This window comes from Anopheles cruzii, chromosome 2 (assembly GCF_943734635.1).
Source record: "Anopheles cruzii chromosome 2, idAnoCruzAS_RS32_06, whole genome shotgun sequence".
NCBI classification, from domain to species: Eukaryota; Metazoa; Arthropoda; class Insecta; order Diptera; family Culicidae; genus Anopheles; species Anopheles cruzii.
Genome location: NC_069144.1, coordinates 50269401 through 50292347, shown reverse-complemented (window position 1 = coordinate 50292347; position 22947 = coordinate 50269401). Strand labels below are relative to the sequence as shown.

The window sequence follows — 22947 nt, the reverse complement described above, 5'->3', positions numbered from 1 at the left end:
CCAAAATCCGGTCGCTTCTCGAGCGAGCCCAACCTGTGTGTTGGTAGTTGGCCAGCAGGACCCCGGACCCGGGCACTGGACAACTGCGACCCAAAGACCCCAAAGGTCGGGTGCTATTTTTCATGACCCACTTTAAATTTGTTTTCGTATCCTTGTACTTCCTGTCCTACTCTTATGCTCTCTCTCTCTCACTCTCTCTCTCTCTCTCTCTCTCAATCTGTCTCCGTTCGTCTTGCAGGACAATAAAGAGCAGCGCATCGGACCGGCTCGGAGCAGGTCAGTACGGCGAGTCTACGAAAAACGGTACGGCGTGCAAAATTTGTGCGAGAAACCAATTAGAAAATTTGCATAGCCCCGGTCCGTGTCGTCAAGGAGCGTTCCACATGAAGCGTAATCGAATGAGAGGATGCATACGATTCAGACTCAGCATGGCATTCGGAGCGACTGGAAGTAGCCCTTAGGCCAGCGCCAGCAGCAGCAGCAGCAGCAGCCGGAACGCGGAGCGAAGAATTCGTACGAGCAAGAAGTGCTAACCCAAAATGCACGTAGCCAACGTTCTGCGAGCTTCATGTATCTTTTGGGGTACGTAAATTATCTTCACATGGGAAACAAATGGGACGGCTATATGTTTTCAAATGAAAATGATGATTGGAACGATAGCCACAAATTGCACGAAGCTAGGCCCGCCAGTCAGTGTGGCTGGCACCAGGGCACACCGTCGGGCGAGAGTGAATTGGCGAAATTTGGTGTGCCCAAGGTGCTTGAGACGACCATTCCACTGCACGGAAGGACCTCGCAGGTGAACACACAAAGCACACACACACACACACAGTTGGAGTCCGAGTGCCGTTAGACACGTTTGCCGTGAGATGTTTGCCGCCATACGCAGCATGAAAATAAAATTCGTTTGCATTATTTATGCCTTAAAAGGTTGGAAATTGATTTTACGAACGACTTATCTAATAACCTCAAATGCGAAATAAAAGCTTCCACGTACGATTTTATGGTATTTTCGGTTGACTGTTGAGCCCAAGTGTGTCATCAGATTGGTGACATATTTGGGTGCATTCGAAAAAAAAAATGTTTTTTTGGCGAACACAAAATGTAATTTTTATGGTTTAGTACAAATCGGTAAATTTTTTTGTACTGTCACGTAAAAAGTGGGACTCTTTGGGACTCTCAGCTTTTCCCACAAAACCTCCCGGCTGCATTCTCCATTTCCCCTTCCGGGATTGCTGAAGGCGTTAAGGAGAAAACTTCAGGGACTCAGACTGAGTGAGTTCTCGTCTATTGAAAGTGTAAAAATTCATTGCTGCGTAGGTACGAAATAAATAATGGTCAACATACTAAAAGTCAATTTTGTCAACAGAATAAAAAACAATCTTACCAGAAAAAGGCTATTTTTGTGGGTTTTGTAGCAATCTTGAGATTGTAACTTTTGAACGTGTTTGGCGAAAATCCTTCCCCAACACTTCAAACTCTTAAGGGAAATTAAACTTCTTTTAAGACGAATTTCGAGAAGGCGTTTTCGTTGAAAGAATGCTTTGCGCGAGGATTTACTTACGAACGCGATGATTGGAAGAATGCTACTATTGTTCATGTCCTTGGAAAGGAAAATGTTTTCTCAGCTGAGAGTTATTTTAGTTAACATGATTTCTATAGAAATATTGTATAATTCTTAAGAAGTTCTTTGTTCAATCATGTTCCACTTCCGAAGCAGACGCCCATCAAGTTCTTTCTGTGCTCGTTTGATTGTCCTTTTGATAATTGTTGAGTTTTGTTGTAAATTTATGTCTACGTACTGCCAATACCAAATTACAACGCCGGAAGCTTTGTTTGTTGCATGCAACCAACAAAAATTGGTATAATTAGCCTGAGAATAATAGTACACACATTAAATTATATTTTTACAATGTAGAGATTACAATACAAGGGAGCAATATGTAAGTGAAGCATTTTTACGCCTTTAAGATGTGCATTAATTGAATCTTGAATGTTCCTTGCGCCATTGATTGGCTGGTCATTTGAACGGCTTAAGCAATCAAATGGTCAACGAGAAAGCCAAACAAATAGTCTGTTCCATTAACTCCGGAATTTCCCGAAAAACATTTGAAACTAAATACATTCACCGACACTAAGCAAAAAACAAGAAATACTAAATGACGTTCTCAGGCGATCGAAAGCAAAGAATCCTACTCCAAAGTGCTCGAATTCTAGACCGGACCGGCATCGTAGGAAAGTTACCCAACGAGCCTGTCAGTGTCATACATTTAATTCGCTTTGAAATAAAATTTAATTCCTGTAATTTAATTGCCCACCCACCGCCGGCATACTTAGGGAGCAAGAGCAGTGCACGGCAATTAGTACCGCGACCGCAGACTCGTATCTGGTCCCCGTTCTGGTTTTTTTTCGCGTCCCGTCCGTCCGCTCTGCGCCGAGTGGCGTTTCCTTGAAAAGCTTGGTTTTTAAATTAAATTTTCTCGAGAACAGCATCAGTAGCGACGGTTGTGAGATCAAACGAACCGACACTTCGTTTGAAGTTAAACGACAAACTCGCATGTTTAAATGTCCTTGCTGCGCGTTCCCGTTCGGTGGGCACGTTGGCGACCCCGGGTTGGGCGGACACTCTTGGGGGGAGGTGAAAACACGGAAGTTACTGCTCACCTGGCGGTGAAATATTAGCTTTCCACGGGTTCCGGCGAGCAAGTCCCGGCGAGCCAGAACGGCTCCGGAGCTGGCCGGGCTCCAAGAGGTGTGCGTTTAATATTTCCTCCCGTACGGACGTGCTTTTTGTGTTCGCGCCAATCCGCGCCGTGTGCCCGCGCAACATATGCCCACTGCGGCACTGCGGAGCCCTGGAGTGCCTGCCGGGCCGGACCGGTTATTGAATATTCATGTTCATCTCCAATTCTAGTTTCCGTTAGCTCGAACATGATGATGACCAGCACCACCGAGGAGTCGGCAGCCTTCCAGCCCTACTTTGACTTTGACGTGCCCCGCAACCTTACCGTGACCGTAGGTCAGACCGGTTTCCTGCACTGTCGGGTGGAGCGACTCGGTGATAAGGATGTGAGTATTTGTCAAGCGGACACGGGCCGACTCCTTCGTAGATAGTACCGTAGTGAACGTGCGCGGTTCGCACACCTGGACGCGACTAAATATCCAAATGGTTTGCAAACTATTTGGAAATCGCACGAAAATGTGTTAAGAACTCGTTAACTTCTCGCGCCGACTCGGCTCCACCGGATATACCGGATATATCTGGAAGGGAAAAAAGCTTACCCCAGAAGCCACGCATGTGCCGGGCCGGGAAGATCTCTCACGTGCCAACTTTATCAACGAACTTCTTTGCAGGTGGCCTGGATAAGGAAACGTGACCTACACATACTGACGATGGGTGCTTCAACGTACACTTCCGATCAGCGATTTCAGGTGGGTTTGGGCTTTGTCTGGCACCAACCGGCAGCCGTTTGCGCAGAGCAGCAAAAATGTAATGACCGAATTTCGCTCCACATTTGGAACCAGGTTTTACGACCGGAAAGCTCCGTCAATTGGACGCTGCAGATTAAGTATCCCCAGGTTCGCGATTCCGGCGTGTACGAGTGCCAAATCAACACCGAGCCGAAAATGTCCCTGTCCTACACACTCAACGTCATCGGTAGGTATCGGCGTGCCGCGAAGGAAAGCCAGCGGAAAGGATCGAACCGGGCTTTAATTGCCAAACCCGTCCCGACTACGGGCGAACGAGCTAACGGAGCCCCACCAAAAAGTAGCTAAGTAGTGGCGGCAGAAGCACTGTATCAGATTTGCATCCGTAATAGCAGCACTTCGTAGGGATGTGGCGGCACAAAAAAACACGTCCTTTCGGCCACCCTGGTGGTCCGTGTGGCGCTGCGCAGAACGAGCCGAGCAAAGTTCCGCACAAATCCGAATTCGAATCGAATTGAAAAATAAACCCATTCCGCAAACCCGGAACCGGAAAGTAACGGTTTTGCGAAAGGCGACTTGCCCGCAAAACGCAGGCTCCGGTCCGTCGTGACTTCAATTAAATTCCGAACTTCGGTCGGTCGGTAACTTCGGTTGGTCGGCACACTGGCAAGTCGAGTGGCGGTTGAGTCGGGGACCGGGTCGGGTTAGCGGACTTAGTTGAGGGTATTTTTTTACGTTAACCCCTTACCACCGCTGCTGCTTCCCCGCACTATAATTGAGATTAAAAACTTTGATTCTTTGGTACCCGGCCGCGTTCACTCCGCAATTCACTTTGGCAACCGGCAAAGTCTGCAAAATTTTGCTCTTTTTATTGATAAATTTTTGCAGCACAGTGCAAAGTTGTACAAACAATTTCAGTAATTCAGTTACCAAACTTACGCGCGCGGACCTATGGCCACAATCACCGGGAGATTATGGGTTTTCCTATTCCGGAGCGTATCCGGACGACGTCCAGCGTCCCTTCTTGGGGACCATCTTTGTTATCATCGCATGTTAATTGCTGTTATGGAATAATGGTGGTAGCACTTGGTAGCACCGCGCCATGGCTGCACCGGCTGGCAACGGACAGGATATTGAGTTTGAGACAGACAGAAGTACCACCCCCTGGGGGGATGGGGGCACATCGACTGGAGTTTGTGACTCTTTTCGGACCTCCTGGGCCCTGGGTGGACACCAGCGATAGAGTGGACCCGGGCGAACCCGGGCGAACCGGGGGCTTAGTTCCAATCCCTATAAGTGTCCTGTAGCTTCAGCCGTTCGCCGAATGACACGAACGGCATCCATTACGGGTCAGTGGCGAATCGCTTGGCAAAAGGATTAAACTGGCTCGCCGGAATAGGGATGTCCCTGCTAATCCGTGCTCGAGTTAATGGAGATTAGTTGATAAAACTCGAATTCGTCAAAGACGCTGATATTGGCGCGTGTGGTGGCCAAAGATACCGAACCTAGTTTTGTGTGTCGGTAACCCCATCCAAGGCCAGCGTTACGCAGTTACCATGGGTAACGCTAGGTGTGAATCTATTTGATGGCACTCCCGAGAAGTGTCCGGTCGGTGTCCATTCGCCGGCACCACAGTAGCTGAACAACCTAATAACGGGCCGCGGTATTAAGTGGGCCGCATGGTCCGTTGTGGTGATGTTTTCTTCACGCGTAATAAATTCGCAAACAAAATCATGACGTAAGTTTTCTGGCAAACATAATAAAGACAAACACCACCGCCAGGCGGCGGACGGCGAACGCACGGACACACATCCCACAACTCTATCCTACCGACCGGGTGTGTCATCTGCTACGCCATTCGCCGAAATGCACTTTGCCGGAGCAACGTACCGCTCGGCGCGCCCCGAGTTGGAGATAAATATTTGCCCACGGCTCCGGGTTTTTTGCCCTACCGTCCGCCGTTAGTTTATTTTGTGCATTTCTCGTTCCGGCGAGTCGGCGAGTTTAGTTTTCGGTCCTTCTTCGAAGCGGGGTACCGATAAACGTCCCCCCCAAAAAAAGCCCGATCCTGGGACCCGGTCTGGTCCTGTGGTTCCGGAAACTTTTCCGATATGAACAGTCACCCCCAGAGCGTGTGTGTGTGTGTGTGGCACCGTCTTTCTCCGCCCGAATGCCCGAGTGGAATTCAATTCCCGCCGCGCGCTCTCGGTGTATCGGGCCGAAGGCGACCAAAGCCCAGAAGCCCGAAACAAAACCCGAGAACAGGACCCGGCAAAGTCAACAGCACATTTTGCTATTAGTGTGCTGACGAATTTGTGCACACGTATCCCCCCCAGCAGGACGAGTGCCTACAGTCCTCTGTGTTTATCTTAGTGTCCGTAAGTGATTTTTGCTTGGCTTGCCCGCGTACTGACAGGGAACTTTCAACTGACGCCTAGGCTCTGATTATATGCGGGAACCTTCCGCAAAGCAACTTCCCCGATGGCGATGGCTCCGAAATGGGAGATATTAATGTTTTTTTGTTTTGGGTGTCTGTGTGCGGTGGTATTGTTTGTTTGGTTTGGTCTCCCCAGAGCTGCGGGCGCGAATCCTGGGACCGTCGGACATATTTATCAAATCGGGCAGCGAGATTACACTGGTCTGTGCCATCCAGCAGGGCCCCCACGAGCTGGGTACCGTCTTCTGGTACAAGGGTAAGTTGTGCCGGGCCTCGCGGCCTAGCCCCGGGCGATACTTTGCAGGATCTGCGATAACCATTCAACTATGTTCCGATTTGCCCCGTGCAGGAAACACGCTCGTCGAGTCGTCCACGCAGGAAAACGACTATCTTGCGGGTGAAAACCGACGGATTTCGATCGAGACCGATTGGACAGATGTTCTGACGTCCAGGTAATAAGATAGGTGCATTGAGGCGCGAAATTCGCCTGAAAAGGCGCTCGCTTCGGGGCCACGGACACGAAGTCGGCGTGACTTCTACGCTTCTCCGGAAAAGCTGTAGCTGTCTCCCGTGGAGTAGACTCGAGAACCATCCCCCAACGATCCCACGTAGAATGCCCAGACCCTTCATCCTGTTGAAAACCGATTGTTACCCGAAACTGCTTTCAAATTGCGGACCGTTGCTCTTGCAACCATCTGGGGGCGTATAGTTCGGCGTTACATCGGTTGGGTCGCCCGCGGACCTTTTCGGAGGCCACTTGTGGACCGTACGCGCGTCGAAGTGGGCAGTTTTGAAGTTGCCGGCAAGGCTTTTTGCCAAATTGAGGTTCCCGGTGTTAGCTTTGTTTTTATTTCCTTTTTTCGTATTTTATGTGTCTCTCTCTCTTTCTCTCGGTCAAAACACGCTGCGCCGGGCTGCACTGGACTGGCTGCACACACACACAACCCGCTTGGTGGAAAACCATTATCTGATGGCGGTGAACGGTAAATTGCCGGAATGGTGCCAGATTAAGGATAAAGCGTGCGGTCCAGAGCGATACCGGCAACTATACCTGCGTCCCGACGATGGCCAAGTCGGCGAGCGTGTACGCTCATGTAATTAGCGGTAAGTAGCGTTGGATTTTAATTACCCATTGAGCCGCTCGCCAGAGCCCTGTAGGGTTGGTATTGAATAAACCAGTCGCAATGGCAGCAGGGTTTTTGGTTAGATTTATCGTCCGCGATGTCGCGCGATGTTTGGTCTGTTTTAAAGACATTTTAGTAGATGCGGCCAATCATTGGCCAGGTAGCTGGCCGCAAGCAGAGCACGACGTTGTCTCGGAGCGAGTAACGATCGCTGTTCTGCTCTGCAACCGTCGGGCATGAAGGTGTGTGTCTCGTTTGTCCGACTGTTTGCTTTCTGTTTAATGTATGCAACTAAAACAGCGGCGAGTCACATTGCGAAATGTCGCAGCGTAGCGCACGGCGTATACTCCGCGTAATGTATTCTGCTTGAAAACAACGAACCCGTTTGTGTTTTTTTTTCTTTTCTCGTTATTTTTCCTAGGAGAGCATCCTGCGGCGATGCAACACAATTCAGCAGCATCGGACCCGCGGCCAGTGGTGCTGCACGCGCTGTACGTCCTTTTATCGCTTCTCGTGCTAATTCCGGTGCATCTGCCCCAGCCGGGCACGGGCCCGAAGATGATGAAGTCGTCCGGTCCGGCCGGGCACCGGCAGAAAGAAACCTGCGCCGAAGGCAGCACCGGCAGCAGCAGCTCATCAGAAGTGTCGATCGTTTTTTGCTGCAGTACCCACACTTTCCACGCGTACCCGAGCTAACAAGAACCGGATGCTGCCCAAGCGGACACAAATCGCTCTATCCGGCGATTGCCCGTAGGCGGCGCACCGTATCTCTAAGGATTCGTTCATTCGTTCGCCGGCAAGGACTCCGGCTCACCTCCCACGGCACGTCCCAATCAACCCGCGATCACCCTCACCTACTAGTTTCTTGCCACTACTACCACTGTCTGTAGCGTAGCCCGACGCAGCTAGATGAGTACTGTACAGCCATTATAGTTACGGGGAGCTCGATGGGGAGCCAAAAAATTGCATTCTTAGTGAGAGTTTAGAAATGTCATACACTCCTTTAAAAAAGAATAGACAAACAGACACTGAAAACTAAACTGATAACGCCGCGGGAGCTATGCGGCGCGCGCCCGCTCCCGGAGACACACAGGACAACAAATCAACGGGCGGAACCGAATCGGTGACGGGCGGTCGGATTGAATTACACAAAACATAGCACGGTTCCTTTGTAGCGCACGGATGCTGCGGGCGACATGAATGACCGCCACGGCCGTAGCCGGAAGTGTGAAAAGACCGTGTTATGATTTCTGTTTGTTTCTTCAATGCATTAAACAAAGGGGAACGGGCAGCGATGGCCCTTAAGGCCATGCTCTGCAATAGAAGGCACACTGCATTTTTATGACCCGGTTGCACCAATTGTGAAGACAGGAGAGCTGAAACAGCAAGAAAAAAAAAACGGAACGGAAGGTGACGTGACACTCAATCCGGATTGTGTTAGGGTTTTGTTGGAAGTAAAGTAATTGAGCAGACAGCATATCAGACATGAATATTTCATTGGCCTATGTGACTTTACGAAAGAAATCCCTGTCCCACTCAAGCCTACGAGCCAAATCGGGGCCCGGGAGATGCTTAAATCTTTCGCAAAGGGTAGCGATATCCATTAGCACCAACTGGCGTACCAAAGTAGTTAATTAATTTGTCATCATCTCACCGCGGCCGACTTGTATCAGCTCGGTCCCTCGGAGGGATCGATACATTTTTGGGGCCGTGTAAAACTTGCCACGTTCCGTGCCCGAGCTGAGTGGAAAGATCAAGTTGATGGTTGATGTACTTTCTCGCTTTCGCTTCGTCTCTCTCCATCCGGTCTTGTCCAAGAAGACTTTCGAACCGAGGCAGCGAAATGCGGCTTTCGCTTGGGCTACCCAGTGGCGTCCGGCGCGAACTTCGAATTCCAATCGTCACGGGACGTCTGATTATTATTGCATGAGCTAATTAAGGCTTCCGAAAACTGCTGTATCCCCCAAAGGTAGCCAATCGGCAGCTGCCGCTGGTTCCAAAGGGCGCCCGGATTCCCGGATTCGCCGGCACGGTGGCCGATGGTTATATTTCCATACTTCAGCGAGCGGAGCCCTGTGTCGTCCTTGCGAGATTAAAGATACCGAAATTTGTATCCTCAGCTTTCGCTTCAGGGAATGGGACCCCATTTACCACCGGAATTCCCAACAGCCATCGGCGGAGTAACGCTGGGGCACGGCTTCCCAAGCCGATTGAGTGGTCCTGTTAAAAGAATGGTGGTGTTGGAAAGCCTTCATTAGCTTCGCATTATTCCCCACAACGATTGGATGAAGGTAAACCAGTACCGGATAGGAAGTACAAAGTTTACATAAGGTAAGTTATTGGAGTAAGAATTAAAAATTTATAGATAACCAGATAAGGCTCCGTTTGTAAGCCCCTAGAAGCTACCGGGCTTCTTGTAGCGATTGATTCACTGTGAATCTGGCCTGACCCCAGCGAACTAGGAAATCCAATCCACTGAGGATGAAGCACTGTTTTGAGATTGGCGTAACCGGAGACTTATCTTCGCCGAAAGTTTGTAAAGCCTGGTAAAGCTCGGCGCCATGGCTGATGGCAGAATTTCAATTAACATTCGCCAAATGGCCAAAGGATAGAAGCCGGGCGCCCGGTTGGCGTTGTGGCGAAGTTTTCAGAATCTTCCTTATCCCTTTGTCACTTCGTGGGGCAAATCTTGGCGGTCTCCGGTCGGACCCGACAACCGTGTCTGGGTCAAATACAAATAATTTCCTAATGCAAATTGTTGAAGTACTTTCCACAGTTGGGTTAATTTTTTCTCGCGCACACAGGGCGCGGTTGCGCAATAACTAGTGGTGGACATCTTCGATGCTTTCGGACCGGTCGCTGGGCTCTGGGCTGGCTTCTACACCGATTCGTCCGGATAGCGGGAAAATTCTCGAACAGACAGCCGCACACATCTCGCCGACTTCCACCAGCTAGAAAACGTGCACGGTAAAATTAGGTCACGAGGGAAGGGGGGGGAGGGCGGACTGCGGCACCAGTCCGTGTCCACTTACCGATACCAGGGAAAAATGTGATCCCGCGCAATAATTAGAACGTTGCCGACGTAGGCAAGAATCTACGAATCGAGCAAAATGAGGTCTACGGTCAGTAGAGCGCCCCAAAAATGGGGACCTCGTTCCTAGGACCCCCCCTCCTGACCAAAGATAACTTACAACCAAAGACAGGAAGGAAATGGCCGCTATTTTAGCGATCTGCTCGGCGAATGGGTTGTGCTCGTAGTCCTGGAACCGTAGCACCAGCACGCTCACCAGTGTTAGCATGAAGCAAACAAACGACATGATGAAATAAATCATAAGATCGGACTGCGGGAGAAAGAGGGCACGCGCCGGAGCGGGACACGACAAAACTTTGAAGTGAAACATTCCCAGGCCGGGGTCCCTGCCGGTGCGAAAGGGTAGAGATCCCATAAACGTTCTTACCATCAAAAGGTTGCGATGGTCGGGGTTCCGGTACCACACCAGCACCGACTCGCAGCATCCATATCTGAAATGGAAATGAACGCATAAACAGAAACGGTTCGCATAATTTTAACCCCTTCGGCGCGGTGCCGGTGGCGTCGTCCAGCGGCTCTCTTCCAGCCAGCCAGCCAGCCAGTCAGCAGCAGCAGCAGCAGTGGCAACATGGCTCTAGGAGATGTTTGGCTGCAACGCTCACCTCAGTGTTTCATGGGTTTGAAATGTGTGCAAACACAGCTCGCAGCTGCTGAGTCCGGAACGGTTTAGCCACAGCTCCAGGCACTCCTGATGAACATACTTCATCGTACCCTTGCACAGGCACGGCGATATCATGCTTCGCTTCCAACGGCCGCCCATCGTCGTCGTGGGCCCCCGAATGCGGAAAGAGAGACAGAAAGGCAGCATATTTTTAGTTTAATTGATCCGGGTCATCCGGGTAATATTGGCTGAAATGGATCGTTTGTTTACCGTGATTCTACGGAGCACCAACTTGGGACGTGCGACTAAATATTGGTTAATGTATGAAGAAAAACGTGAAAATGCAGCCTGAATTAATAAAGCTGGCCCCGGTATGGCGTAATTGAAATTGCTCACACACACAGGGAGCGACGGGGCGTTGGAAAACTAATCCGGAAAACAAATCGCATCATCAAAATCGGAACCGTCCGTTGGCCGATATTTTGCAATCGCACCAATTCGCGGGCCCGGGCTACGTATGTTTGAAGTTTTGGAAACACCGTGTGTGCAGTGTGGAGATTAATTTATCGGAGTACCACAGACTGGCCCCACACAACTAGAGACCACCACCAGACGACGACGCCGGAGATAATTTGCATGTGGCAATATGCATCCAAACGGCTTTTATGCTTACCGCAGCACACCGATAACGCTGCCACACGCACGCTGCAGTCGGCACAATATGTGGGCACGATGTGTAGAGATAGAGTTTTTTGCGTGGATCTGCCGGCCCATCCCGGCCCGCCATCCTCACCTGTCCTGCTCGTCGCTCGAGCTCTGACAAATGCGGCACAGCACGGAGTCCGTGCTGCTGGCACGCGATTCGTCAAACCGGCCCACTTCCGACTGCTGCGAGTCCGTTCTATCGATACCGTCCACCGAACCGGAGCACTTCGCCGGCCCGGTTCCATCTGCGGCCGGCGGCAGAGTCTGCATCGGCCGGGGGTGGCTTGATATTTCGAAATTGGTGCAAAATTCTAATTTGGTTTCGACAAAATCAACTTAGCAAAACACAGTAGAAAAAAAACAAACGAAACGTTGGAATGTGTTTACCAAACAGATACAATTTGAGTGCCACCGACGAGCCAAGGCATGGTGAATATTCAGTCGACGGGTGCTTTGATGTCACTGTGTTTTTGGTGCGCATTGAAATTGGATAGCTTGCTGGGGTCGTTCAAGCAAATCTTTGCCGTTACTGGCGACCAAACTTACTGATCACCCAAAGCACAAGATGGTTTTTGTTAAGAAGCCACGACAAGAAATAGGGCCTTGTCTTACGGCAAACCATTTTCTGATATCGAAACAATCGAAACATCGAAACAAAAAAAAACACAACAAACTAGGAGCCAGCAAAAGTTTGCCCAAGCTTAGTTTTAGATCAGCAGGCCGATTGGCATTTGGCTGTTAATGGTGCATCAATGCGCCAGCGAAAATGTTTCGCATATAATAAAAGAATTACTTCACTCGGTACTCGATTTAATGTTTGTTGACTCAGAGTGGAGTACTTTTTTTTCAGTGTTTCAATTTAACAATGCAATAAAAAAGCGGGAAAGAAAACATGATGACGAACCCCTTTTAACTCATTCTATCGATAAATTACGGCTGGATGCGAAATGGATTTTCTTGAGCTTGATTGATTGACACACTTGATGGATTGCTGCGCGGTGCTTTACGCCAGAAGTTGGCACCCCAAGACGTTGAACGCCTTTGGCGCACCACGCGTGGGGTTAGAAAAATAATTAAATTTAATGCACTTCGCACACATACACAACCGGACTGCCAACGCCGTGATCGCTGCACCGTGTGTTTGATTGTAACAAAACGATTGCACTACAGCGCAAATGGCACTGCCATACGAGCAACGCACTACAGCATTCCTTGAGCATAATTCGCGTGCTCCTTTTATTGCTCCACTGCTGTTTGGCATTCCTTGTTTGGAACCTGAATTCACTCCTGACACCCTTGCCCGCGGAATGCCGGTCCTTAATTGGATTTCTCTGCCGATAATACGGCTTCAAGATGGCTCGCCGACTTCGCCGACATGGCATTTCGACTCGGAGCAGTTTGTTTGTCAACGCGCACGTGGGGCAGGGCGCGCGGATCCAGGAGCTAAGTTGCACAAGTTAAATAACATGCGGGTGCGTGTGCGCGCGTGTGTGTGTGCGCGTGATGTGTCTAATAGTTACGGTGATTGTTTTCCGCGGCAGGATTCGCACGCACGGGTTTTGGGCACATTCGCACGACACGACGCACGGCTGCTGACGGAGAACATAACTTGGGTGTTCAACAAGTTTTTTTTTGGCCCGGTTTTTCGCAGCACCCGCAGGCTGTTGCATATAGGAACTTCGGCGCAGCACACATTTGCATAACGTAGTTTGTTACAGGCGGCGCACTACTATATTTGCTCTAAATCATGGGCAAAGGTTGGCAAAATCATATTTCGCGCTTTCGCGGACCTGTTACATCTATTTCCCTTTTTTATGTATTTCATCTGTTGCAGAGCTGAATTCTTGGAAAAAATCTTGGGAATGCATCTTGTTTTTGTTATGAAAAGCAATTGCACTAGCACAGACAATAGTACACCCAACCGAGTACCTGCCTGAACAGCAAATAGTGTTAGGGTAACTGTTGTTTACGTACAAAGCATTGGTGATAAAACAATGCAATTAGAAGTGTTCCGAGATCGGCTGGCTTTCAAAAATTTAATTAATCGAAAAATCAATATCTGGTCGACGAAACCCAACAACCACCGGCCACGGTGGTGACGGTGGGTGAGCATGGATTTGGGCCGACTTAAAATTGCATTACTTTCCGCGGCTGAATGTCAAAGCAGAACCGCCACGAGCTTCGGCCGCCGGCTGAGCTCACTCTAGAAATTCAATTTCCCGTAACAATCCGGAATTGCTCAATTTTGCGTACAAGCAACAATAGGCGCGTGGCCCGAAAGGTGGCACCGTTCGCGAGGTACGGCAGTCCTGGCAAGATATCCATCAGCTTACAGGGCTTAGAACCGATGTCATAACGAGAAAATGAAATGTTGATTTCGTTGATTCTGTTCGTTGGCGCGGTCGCTAAGCGTTCTCTCTGTTTTACTTCTGCTCGGGGATTTCTTGTGCATCGCACTGGAAATTGGACGAACAAATGTACTCTAAACTTTGTGTTAAGCAATAGAACGAATCATTCGGCGGGCGGCTGCGAAAGCTGAAAGGGCAGCTGTAATCAGATCATTTTCTCTTGATTTGACACGTGATGTACTGCGCTGTGAGTGACGCGCAACCGGTGACCGTAGGGCGAAACCTCCGCCAAATGCCCACCCAGCTCACTTGAGAACTGGGACCGGGCCCAGGACCGGGCGCCATTCCAGAGTGCGACGAATAACGGTCAATTCTCGGGAGAAAATTCCCTTAACGGTACACGCCGGTTTACGCCATTATCCGATTGCCGAGGTATTTGGGTCTGTGAACATAATGAAACACGTGCCACCTTAAAGTGACATGCTGTAGGTTGTGTAATGCGGTAGGAAAATTCTTCGGGTCCGAATGACTAAAATGTGTATTATTTTGAATAGAATTTGCACATCAAATTCTTGTGCTTTATTCGTTTTGGTCTAATGGAGCGCGTTTTAGATTGTTAGATAATGTTTAACTTATCTGGATTATCTTCAACGATGATGTTCGAGAGTAAGTTGTGCATTTGTATTTTCAACGAATTCCAGGTCCCATTGATAATTAAATTTCAGACACACCAACTTATGGGACAAGTATCGGGATTCGGGGCAAACCCATGTTTGCCAAGCAACATTGTCGCCGAGTTAGTGTTAGTTTTTAACCAGACAGGCTAGACCGAAGATTCTATTCCAGTCCGACCAAACCGACGCACGCACGCAATTTATCTAATGGATTTCGGTGCTGAGGCCCAGCAAAAACCACATATGGTTTGCCTGCCACTTACACACTCGTTATTACTTTGAACACTGAGCACACCGCCAGCGCCGTCGGTGCGCAGCGAAAGAAAAGCTCCTTCCGGGTGGCCCCAATTCCGGGCTCCTCGGAGGCCGTGCGTTCCCAACACCCCAGCAGCCGTGCATAATGTTGGTGGCACCGAAGGCACCCGAAGATAAACTTGCACTTGCGGAAGCATCGGACGTTTTTTGTGTTGCGCAAATTGCAAAATAAATTTTCCTTCAACTCCGCTCGGGGTTGCCAGCCCCGGTGTCCTTGCCCAGCTCCCAGGACCCAGGCACAGGAGCGGATGCGTTGGATTTTAAAGTGCCCGTACTCATCACATACGAACGGGCCCCCCCTTCGGGCCGTTATTGGGGGAAGGCCTCCGGAAAGTGTGTCCTGGTTTCTGTTACCGCTTTCCTTGTTACCTTTTGTGGGTAACAAACGCACACACTCACACACACGTAGTCACGCACGCCCACAGGCGGCATTTGTGTTGGTTGCCAAGTTGCTGCAAGTGAATAGGCTTGGCTGGTATGGTTCCGGGTCTCTTCATTGTTGCGCTGCCGCGTGCTGCTCCGTACTGCTGCGGTTATGTGGCGGTGCATCGGTGCAGCTCGCCTTCCTATATTGCCGTGTGTCTCATTGGCTCGTAAATTATGGTCGGCAAAACAAACACCACCGGCGGAAGCCAGATAGATGCGGGAATGATATACATATGTTCGCCGGGCGCCGGGCTTAGAAAACAACATAAACGCTGCTGCTGAACATCAAAACCGTAGCATTGGCGAACGGTCGCATTATGAGCTGCAGCTTGGTTTCTTTTTCTCCTTCGGTTGCTCCGGCTTGCTCCGGGCAATCGGAGTTTGCGGTTTTGTGTACGTCAACGTTGTGGACGAAACCGCATTTATAAAATATGCAGCCGTCCCTGAGCGGGCTCAGTCTTGGCCGCTGGTACAATTGTGGTTCCGATTCCTAAAACTTTTACCCACCGAGCTCCACCCCACCATTTTAAAGGCATTTGATGGCCGCTTAAAGCACACCGAGCACACGAACTGTGATTCTCACACTCGAAAATGCTTTGTGTTGTGCTGTAAAAGTGTTTTCCACTCGTTTCTTGGTGGAGAAAAAGGCTGTGGAGGCCCCACTCGTCCCATTGAAGCGGTTCGACTCGAGCCGAGTGATCATGGTTTATTCAAATTCATTTTACACTGTGCCGCGATGTGTTCAAATCCCATAATGAGCCGTGCCGTCATGGTGCGGACATGCAGCGCCACGCCACGAATGGATTCGCGGAACACAATTCGGTGCCCTGCTCACTTTCGGTTCATATATCATTTCAGTTTCATTCATTAGCACCTTCGCACCAGGACGAGCTTTTAGCTGTAATGTCGAGCCATTCTTCATCCGCCACGTCCGTCCATTTTTCAACACCCCACCCAGGCGACTTTCCACGCGGGGGACGCGTCATTTTTTGTTTTCAGCAAAGGACGAACAGGCGTAGCCGTGGTCTCACAGCATGAATCATCGTGCCGCTCACCATCTAGAACTGGGGAACAGTGTACAATGTACGGTTCTTACAATACACAATACAAGAGAAACCCGTTAATTCCGCAGACGTGGCGTAGTTGAAGATTTCTGCGCCCGGCGCTGGTGACGGCCCGGCTGTTATTGACGAAGGGCGGGGCAGCCTCTTAAGGGAAGGAGGTACCGAAGCGTGCGGCAAGAGCATCTTTGGACACAGTTTCCTAATTACATCAAATGATGGTGCACTTGACTAGCGTTGGCTTCTTTCGAGCACTCGCCGAAGCCGAAACGGATTAGCGCGTGGCGACGACGACAGGGCACATGGCTCGAAGGCACCCGCGCACAACATATTGATGGAAATGATTACAGAGGTCAGCACCGCTCGGCCTGGCCCGGCCAGCACCCAACACCGTGCTTTATTTATCATCTTATTTACTCGCTTGCTCGGCTCGCTAGGGCATGACTAGGACGTTATTTGTGCAGCTTTCGTTTGATTAAAGCAAACTTTAAGCTGTTCTTCAATTAGCACTAGTGCCACCGATGCCGATCCTTCCGCCGGAAGGGAACCCCAAGCCCAGCGTACGAGGCAATTGCCGGCGGGCAAGTCGGTCCCGGCAAAGGCCAACGCTCGCCTTTAATGTCCGCGGTCACTCCTCACACGTCCGGTGCGGTTCCCGTATGGGAGATTTTTTTTTGCCATGTAATACCCAATCGCCGCTCCTACGCCCCATCGATCGATACGCAGCGTCTGCCGGTGGTGGGAAAAAGAGAGTAAGGAAAAACCATGAATCAAATCGATCCGGAAGTACCTGGTTTCCGGGGCCCCGGGCGCCAGGGGGCGTCTTTAACCTGCCAGCGTCTAATAGTTTCAAGTTCGCACCGACCCCGTCCCCGGTGGCTTTTAATCCACGTTTAATTGAAACGGTTTGTTTTATTGCCTGCCCGAAGCTCTGGCGCAGTGATACGGTTACGGCACACGGGGAGCTGCAATAAAACTCTACCGGCCACTGATGGGGTAAAGGATTTCGAAATGATAACCTGCGCACCGATTCTTTCACCGCGCACCTGGCAATCATTAGTTGTAACGGTGGCCGTGTTCGAATAGAGCGGGCGAAATCAATTTCAGCTGGAAGTCCATAAATCATCCTTCATCCGCTTGCCGCTTTTGCCGATAGATTTTTAGGGACACCCACCCCAGGGTGATAATGTTTAATCTCGCAGCGCGTGAGCTTCAATTTATTAATGGGTTCATTTATCATTTTCTGACCGGGACCTGGGCTGTAGAATCTCGAAAATAAATCTCGGATACTCGGCCACCCCCGCGGTGTCGTTGACATTACGACTGCGGAAACCGATCTTAATCCGCTCCGGTGGGTCCGTGTGACGTCATCAGGGTGACGGTCCAAAACTGTGATGCGTGCACACCTTGAACCCGTCAATGGCGATGATTTTCGCTGCGAAAGTATACCACACAGCAAAGTGACAGAAAACTTTCTTTACGAACAGAATCGAGCTTGTTTGATCGAACACAGAAATGATCTAGATATACGCAGTGCGTGAATTAAGCTTTAGATACTATGGACAAATTTCGATGACTTTGATGTTTACCAAAGAACTGATTCAACATACACAAAGCCAATCTTGAATGTATTGGATTCGAACATGATGTCGTCTATAAAACTATTTCCACATAAGACACAGATTCCCATTTTAACCTTTGCATTGTCCAATCTTTTCAAAAGAATCATCTACACTTGCTGTATAGTTAATACGCCATTGAATAGTGTGATAGGTTTGGAGTTTGAAACTTAAAAAAAAAGGCATATTCAATACGCATCGATCGTTAGTGAAATCAAGAGTAGTGAACCCGCCCTTCGATTTTGTGGGTATCTTTACCGTTGCTGCTTTTTGCAACTACAACATTTAAAAAATTAATTGGGGGTTTTGGTCTACGATGAACTGTGGCCAAAAAGCGATCTGGTCCAAAAGTTGGGAAATGTATTTTTGTTCTATAGACATGTTCGTGGAATTTTCAACTGTAAGCATGTTACAAACTTCTTCGTGCATTTTGTAGAGTTGAACATATCGAGAAGCTAGGTGTATATTAGAAACCTAGCCCAACATTAGCTGCTATTATGACCGACACCATTGTCTACGATGTGCTCCATAAATGCGTACCCAGAAGATGGTTCACCGGTTATGCACTTCATGGCTAGTTACGGTCGTACAAATGGTTAAGCTCGCAATACCAACAGCCAACGCAAAAGGCCGTATTTTGCAAGCTCCTGGCGGAAACGCGCTGGGGATGCTTACTCGTAACAACAAATGCGAACTGTACTCGAATCCCCATTGTACGAATCATCGTGCACCGTACGTGCCGGAGGAATCTCAACCGAAGAGTCCTTACATAAGGTTATCATTTCGAACCCGACCGGCAGGCGGTCATACGGGCATAGTTTCGTGTTTTCCAAACCCTGCAGCGGATTCGAGGTGGATCCAATTTGATGATGAAAATTAGTTCCTCCCTTGATTTTGTTTGCAGTTTTCCGCGCCCGGCCCCGAAGAACGTTCTTCGCAATCTTCGCACACCTACGCATCAGCACGTCCCAGCATTAATTCCGGGCCATGCTCCGTCTCTCGCCAGACACTGCGCCCGGCGAAGTGCATTTGCCCTAATGTCTCAATGGGCCGCCCCCAATGGGTATCGTCGGATATCTTTTCTGTGCCGGTTCGGAAGATGAATTTCTCGTCCGGTCCCACGCAGTCCTAGCTCGCGTGCCGGTTCGCCGCTTGCGCCTGTGTGAAAATATTTATTCAACATTTCACCACGCTCACTCGGAGCAGGCTTCCGGAGCGGAACGACAATGAAGGCAGTACACGCACTGTGCGATCGTTTCGTCTGCGGGTGGAAATCTTTTTGGAGTAACAATGCAGTGCGTCACGCCGGGCTGGGCCTGGCTTTGACCGTCATCCTTGTCGATATCCATCCGACGTCGACCGCAGTAGGCCGCAGTACATTGACAGGAGCCCTAGCCCTAGCCAGTAAGTACTGTGAGGAGACTTCTTCCCGCTGCGGTTCGACGGTGTTCGAGATTTGTGTTTGGGCTGCAGACACGCTCATTTGTTTGTTCAAGCTGTCGCCAGCAATAAAGACAAGTCCTCGCAATTTTAAACCTCAGCACATAAAACATTTATGAATGTAGAGCTCAAGGGTTTGGACCGCTTTTTCCCGCATCCGACAGCGACAAATGGTGCTTCCAAGTACGTATGCCATCTGCGAGGGACCTCCAGCGCCCGTCATCGCCATCGGTACCGGGAACCTTTCGCTGCCATGTACGTGAGATGTCATCAGCGCTTATGACACGCCATTATAATCCTCGCTCCAGCATTACCGAAATGAGCGTCGCAATTGCAATGCTTCGGAATCTCGCTTTCGGATAATGGCGGAGCAAGGATATTGGCTAGGCGTGGCACATAATGGAGACACATAACAGGATGCTTCAAACAATTTGCTCCAATCAAGTTCAAAACGGAAGTAGAAGTTTTCGCCAGTAATGTCGCGGAAGCGTAACACCAAGGGAGGAAAGAGAATTTAAAAGAAAAAGTGGACGACATTTGGCCAAAAGAAACAGTTTTGCCAACGCTGCTTCCAATCTGAGTGCGCGATAGTAGAACAAAGTCTAGTTCGGTAACATTTTTGTCGCTTCACAATTCGAGGGGGGAACAAGTATTGAAACAACTAGCGAATTGTACGTAAAAGAATTTTAAATTGATTTCTGCTATAAGCGAATTTAAGGACGCTTTGAAAGAAGTGTGAAAACTGATCAGTCACAAGCGCACACAATAAAGGCGCGTGTCTGGCGCCACTTCAACAAATCGCTCTCATCGGAGGTTTTTGTGACTGTCAAATGCTAACAAATTGCGTCGATGACACTTCCAGTAGACACTTTTGCGCTATTGTACTCCTTCGCAGGAAGGCGGCACTCCATCTCGTGGGAGTCCAGCGTGAGAAGAAGCTCCCATCCCGTCGGCAGAGAAAACCGCACCACATTGCAGCTGCATTTTCAATTGAAATTAGCACAATCCAATAAATTTTGCGAGTTATTAGTTTGCGCCAATGAATGCAATTATCGAAATTTCTGGGAGTGGCCCGATGATGTCCGCCAAGAAGATTTAATCAAAGCTTTTGATTGTTTGATCATCCAATTAGTGAAATAATTGCCCTCAGACCAGGTAAATCGAATGGAAACCAACACTTTGGAGGCCGGGCACCCGACGTAGGCACATTAGACGCAGTGTTTTAGTGCTCTGGTGGGTAATTTAATTTGGATTCGGTTGTGGCAGTTTTATGCTGGCTGCAGCGGAACGCTTTATTATGAGCAAATATCACGCCTGTGGGGCGCGCTTGTGTGGAAAAGTGGACCCGGTGGAGCATTAGACCGGTTTTTCTCCATATTCGCAAGCGTGGCAAGGATATTGTTTATTTGTTGTTAGGAAGAGCTTCACCTATCTTGTGGCATAATTAAAACAAAGAGCATAACTGCAATTTTCGTTATCGTTACGGCTCAACAGTAACGACCATTACTGCGCTAGGTGTTGGTTTAATAAGCGCATCCAATAATTGTTTTTAATTTAAACTTTTGAAATTAGAATGATTATTAAAATAACACTAAATGTTGTTTTTTACCTTAGAAGAACGGACCGGGACGTATTTAGCACTAAATGTTGTTATTTGTGTCAATTTTTTAGAGTTTTTGCTATTTTTATACTTCTTCTTTGGTAATCCATTTTAGAGCCCAAAATGGGGCATTATTGTACCAACCATGCGCCTCCATCGCTACGCAGTAAGTTCGTTAGAGTGTGAAGGATATTGCGTAGCGTAAAATTAATTATTGTAAAATACCGAACCATTAGGCTGCCGAAAAGTTGTGTCGTGGCGTCACTGAGAACATTCACAGTCCCTTATGAATATATGCTCATTTTGGTGGCGTCGTTAATGATTCCAATGACCCTTCTCACTACTTTCAGATCAGTAACCAATGTTGAACCAAAAGTTCACGTCGAGATTGAACGTATAACGTTTATAAATAAATAAACTAAGTGCAAAACATCCAATAGAGCAATAACCTTACATGTACCCTCTTTGAAAGTACCTGTGGAGCTGTGATTCGGTTCGGTTTACCTTCGCTTCTTTCGTGTGTTTTTCCTTAATTAGATATTCCGTTGCCTCTACGTCATTCAATTTACTAGTTTTCGCTGACAACAACATAAATTAACTACAGAAAGCACTTACGTATGTAGCAGAACGGAAATATCAGACAGATCCCATTAACTGAGATTTCTTGCGCCGGTAAAAAAGTATTGTTTTGTTGGGATTTAAAATTAGTTTGAATTAAAAAGGTACTCTCGGGATTAGGCTCGAAACACCAGTAGCAGAGTTGCTAAGAGGCTTAGATCAATATTTAATAAATTACAATAGGCGAAAAGGAGGTAATTAAGGACAGACGCGATAGTGAAATGTAAGTAAAAAATAATGGAAAAGACTAAACATAAATCGTATATATTGCATTGCCACTGTGTTGAAAGGATTCGGGACCGAATATATTTTAAAGTAATCCAACAGACACTTGCAAAAGCTATAAAATGTTCATTTTATTTATTGTGTTTCCTTTTAATAACCATACCAGAATAATAAAGTAAGGCGTACCTTTTCGATGCGGCTATAAAAGTCAATCAATACTTTTACTTAGTATTCTCATTATGGATGGTGGCAATGGCATTTGATGGCATCGGTTGAAAACCAAAACGATCGGCTCGCATTTGGGTCTGTTGGGTTGGGATTGAAGTGTGCATACGTCGCTCATACATGAGGGACGCACTTCGCCGAAAACACGTTTTGCAGGTGAATTATAGCATCGTTAAGATTATTATAACCAGCTCACGCCGCATTTTCGAATGTTCTTCTTGAAAAATGTATGGTAATGTGTCTTGCATACATATATGATCCCTATAACGCGGTTCCTATAACGGTTGCGCGGTTCCGCTTTCGCCCTTTGGACGAATTTTTGTATAACGATGGAGGCGCATGGTGTCGGCGCAAATGTGAATTTCTTTAGCCAGAGCGGAATCGTATCGATCGAGCTGATGGTGTTGTTTCACAAACCCATAAAATCAACAAATATTTGAAAAATATGCCTTTTGAATAATAAGATACATTGGTATCACTTGGTTTGTGACAACAGATATTATTTTTTGTCTTTATTTTACTCTCTTGAAGTTTGCTCAAAACGATCGGTCCAAAGTCATCTGAATCAAGCAATTTCCCTTCAGAGAATAACTTGTGCTTCCGATTTTGCTGATTGTTTTAACCCCATTTTTTCCATTCCACAGAAAAAAAACCTACAAAAAATATTATATAGTTCTATAGTTCAAAATGTCAGTTGAACTTTGCTCAAATGCTTTCTTCGGTAGTGAATTTTTAGTTTCCAGAATATTTGCCAGCAGCCTTCGTTTTGTTTGTTCAGCCATTTTGCAGTGACATCAGGAACGGACCAGTTATACCGTTCGCATTTCCGAACTAATTGTAGTACCGATGTCGAGCGCTACTTTCCTGCTTTCGCATGGTAGGGCATCCAAGCAGTCAAAAACTAGTGAATCCGCTACGGTCACGCGGCAACCATATGAACAAAACCAAAAAAACTAAACCAAAATACCTGAATGCGAGAAACGGGAAATATGCTAGACTAACAAGGAGG

General features: G+C 48.3%; 2 protein-coding genes across 2 annotated transcripts; one reads left to right on the top strand and one right to left on the bottom strand.

Annotated features, from left to right (window-relative positions):
- Window positions 1–525: 525 nt before the first annotated feature.
- On the top strand, window positions 526–8193 carry LOC128277986 (zwei Ig domain protein zig-8-like). Its single transcript, XM_053016606.1, has 8 exons — window positions 526–582; window positions 2915–3069; window positions 3355–3432; window positions 3526–3658; window positions 6003–6122; window positions 6216–6318; window positions 6873–6970; window positions 7412–8193. The coding sequence occupies exons 1-8, from the start codon at window positions 540–542 to the stop codon at window positions 7684–7686; spliced, it is 1005 nt and encodes a 334-aa protein (XP_052872566.1). The 5' UTR covers window positions 526–539; the 3' UTR covers window positions 7687–8193.
- Window positions 8194–9868: 1675 nt separating this feature from the next.
- On the bottom strand, window positions 9869–11657 carry LOC128266892 (E3 ubiquitin-protein ligase MARCHF3-like). The gene is made up of 6 exons (XM_053003681.1): window positions 11476–11657; window positions 10684–10818; window positions 10449–10512; window positions 10182–10331; window positions 10023–10084; window positions 9869–9941 (listed from the first exon to the last, which is right to left on the bottom strand). The coding sequence occupies exons 1-6, from the start codon at window positions 11655–11657 to the stop codon at window positions 9869–9871; spliced, it is 666 nt and encodes a 221-aa protein (XP_052859641.1).
- Between the last annotated feature and the right edge of the window lie 11290 nt (window positions 11658–22947).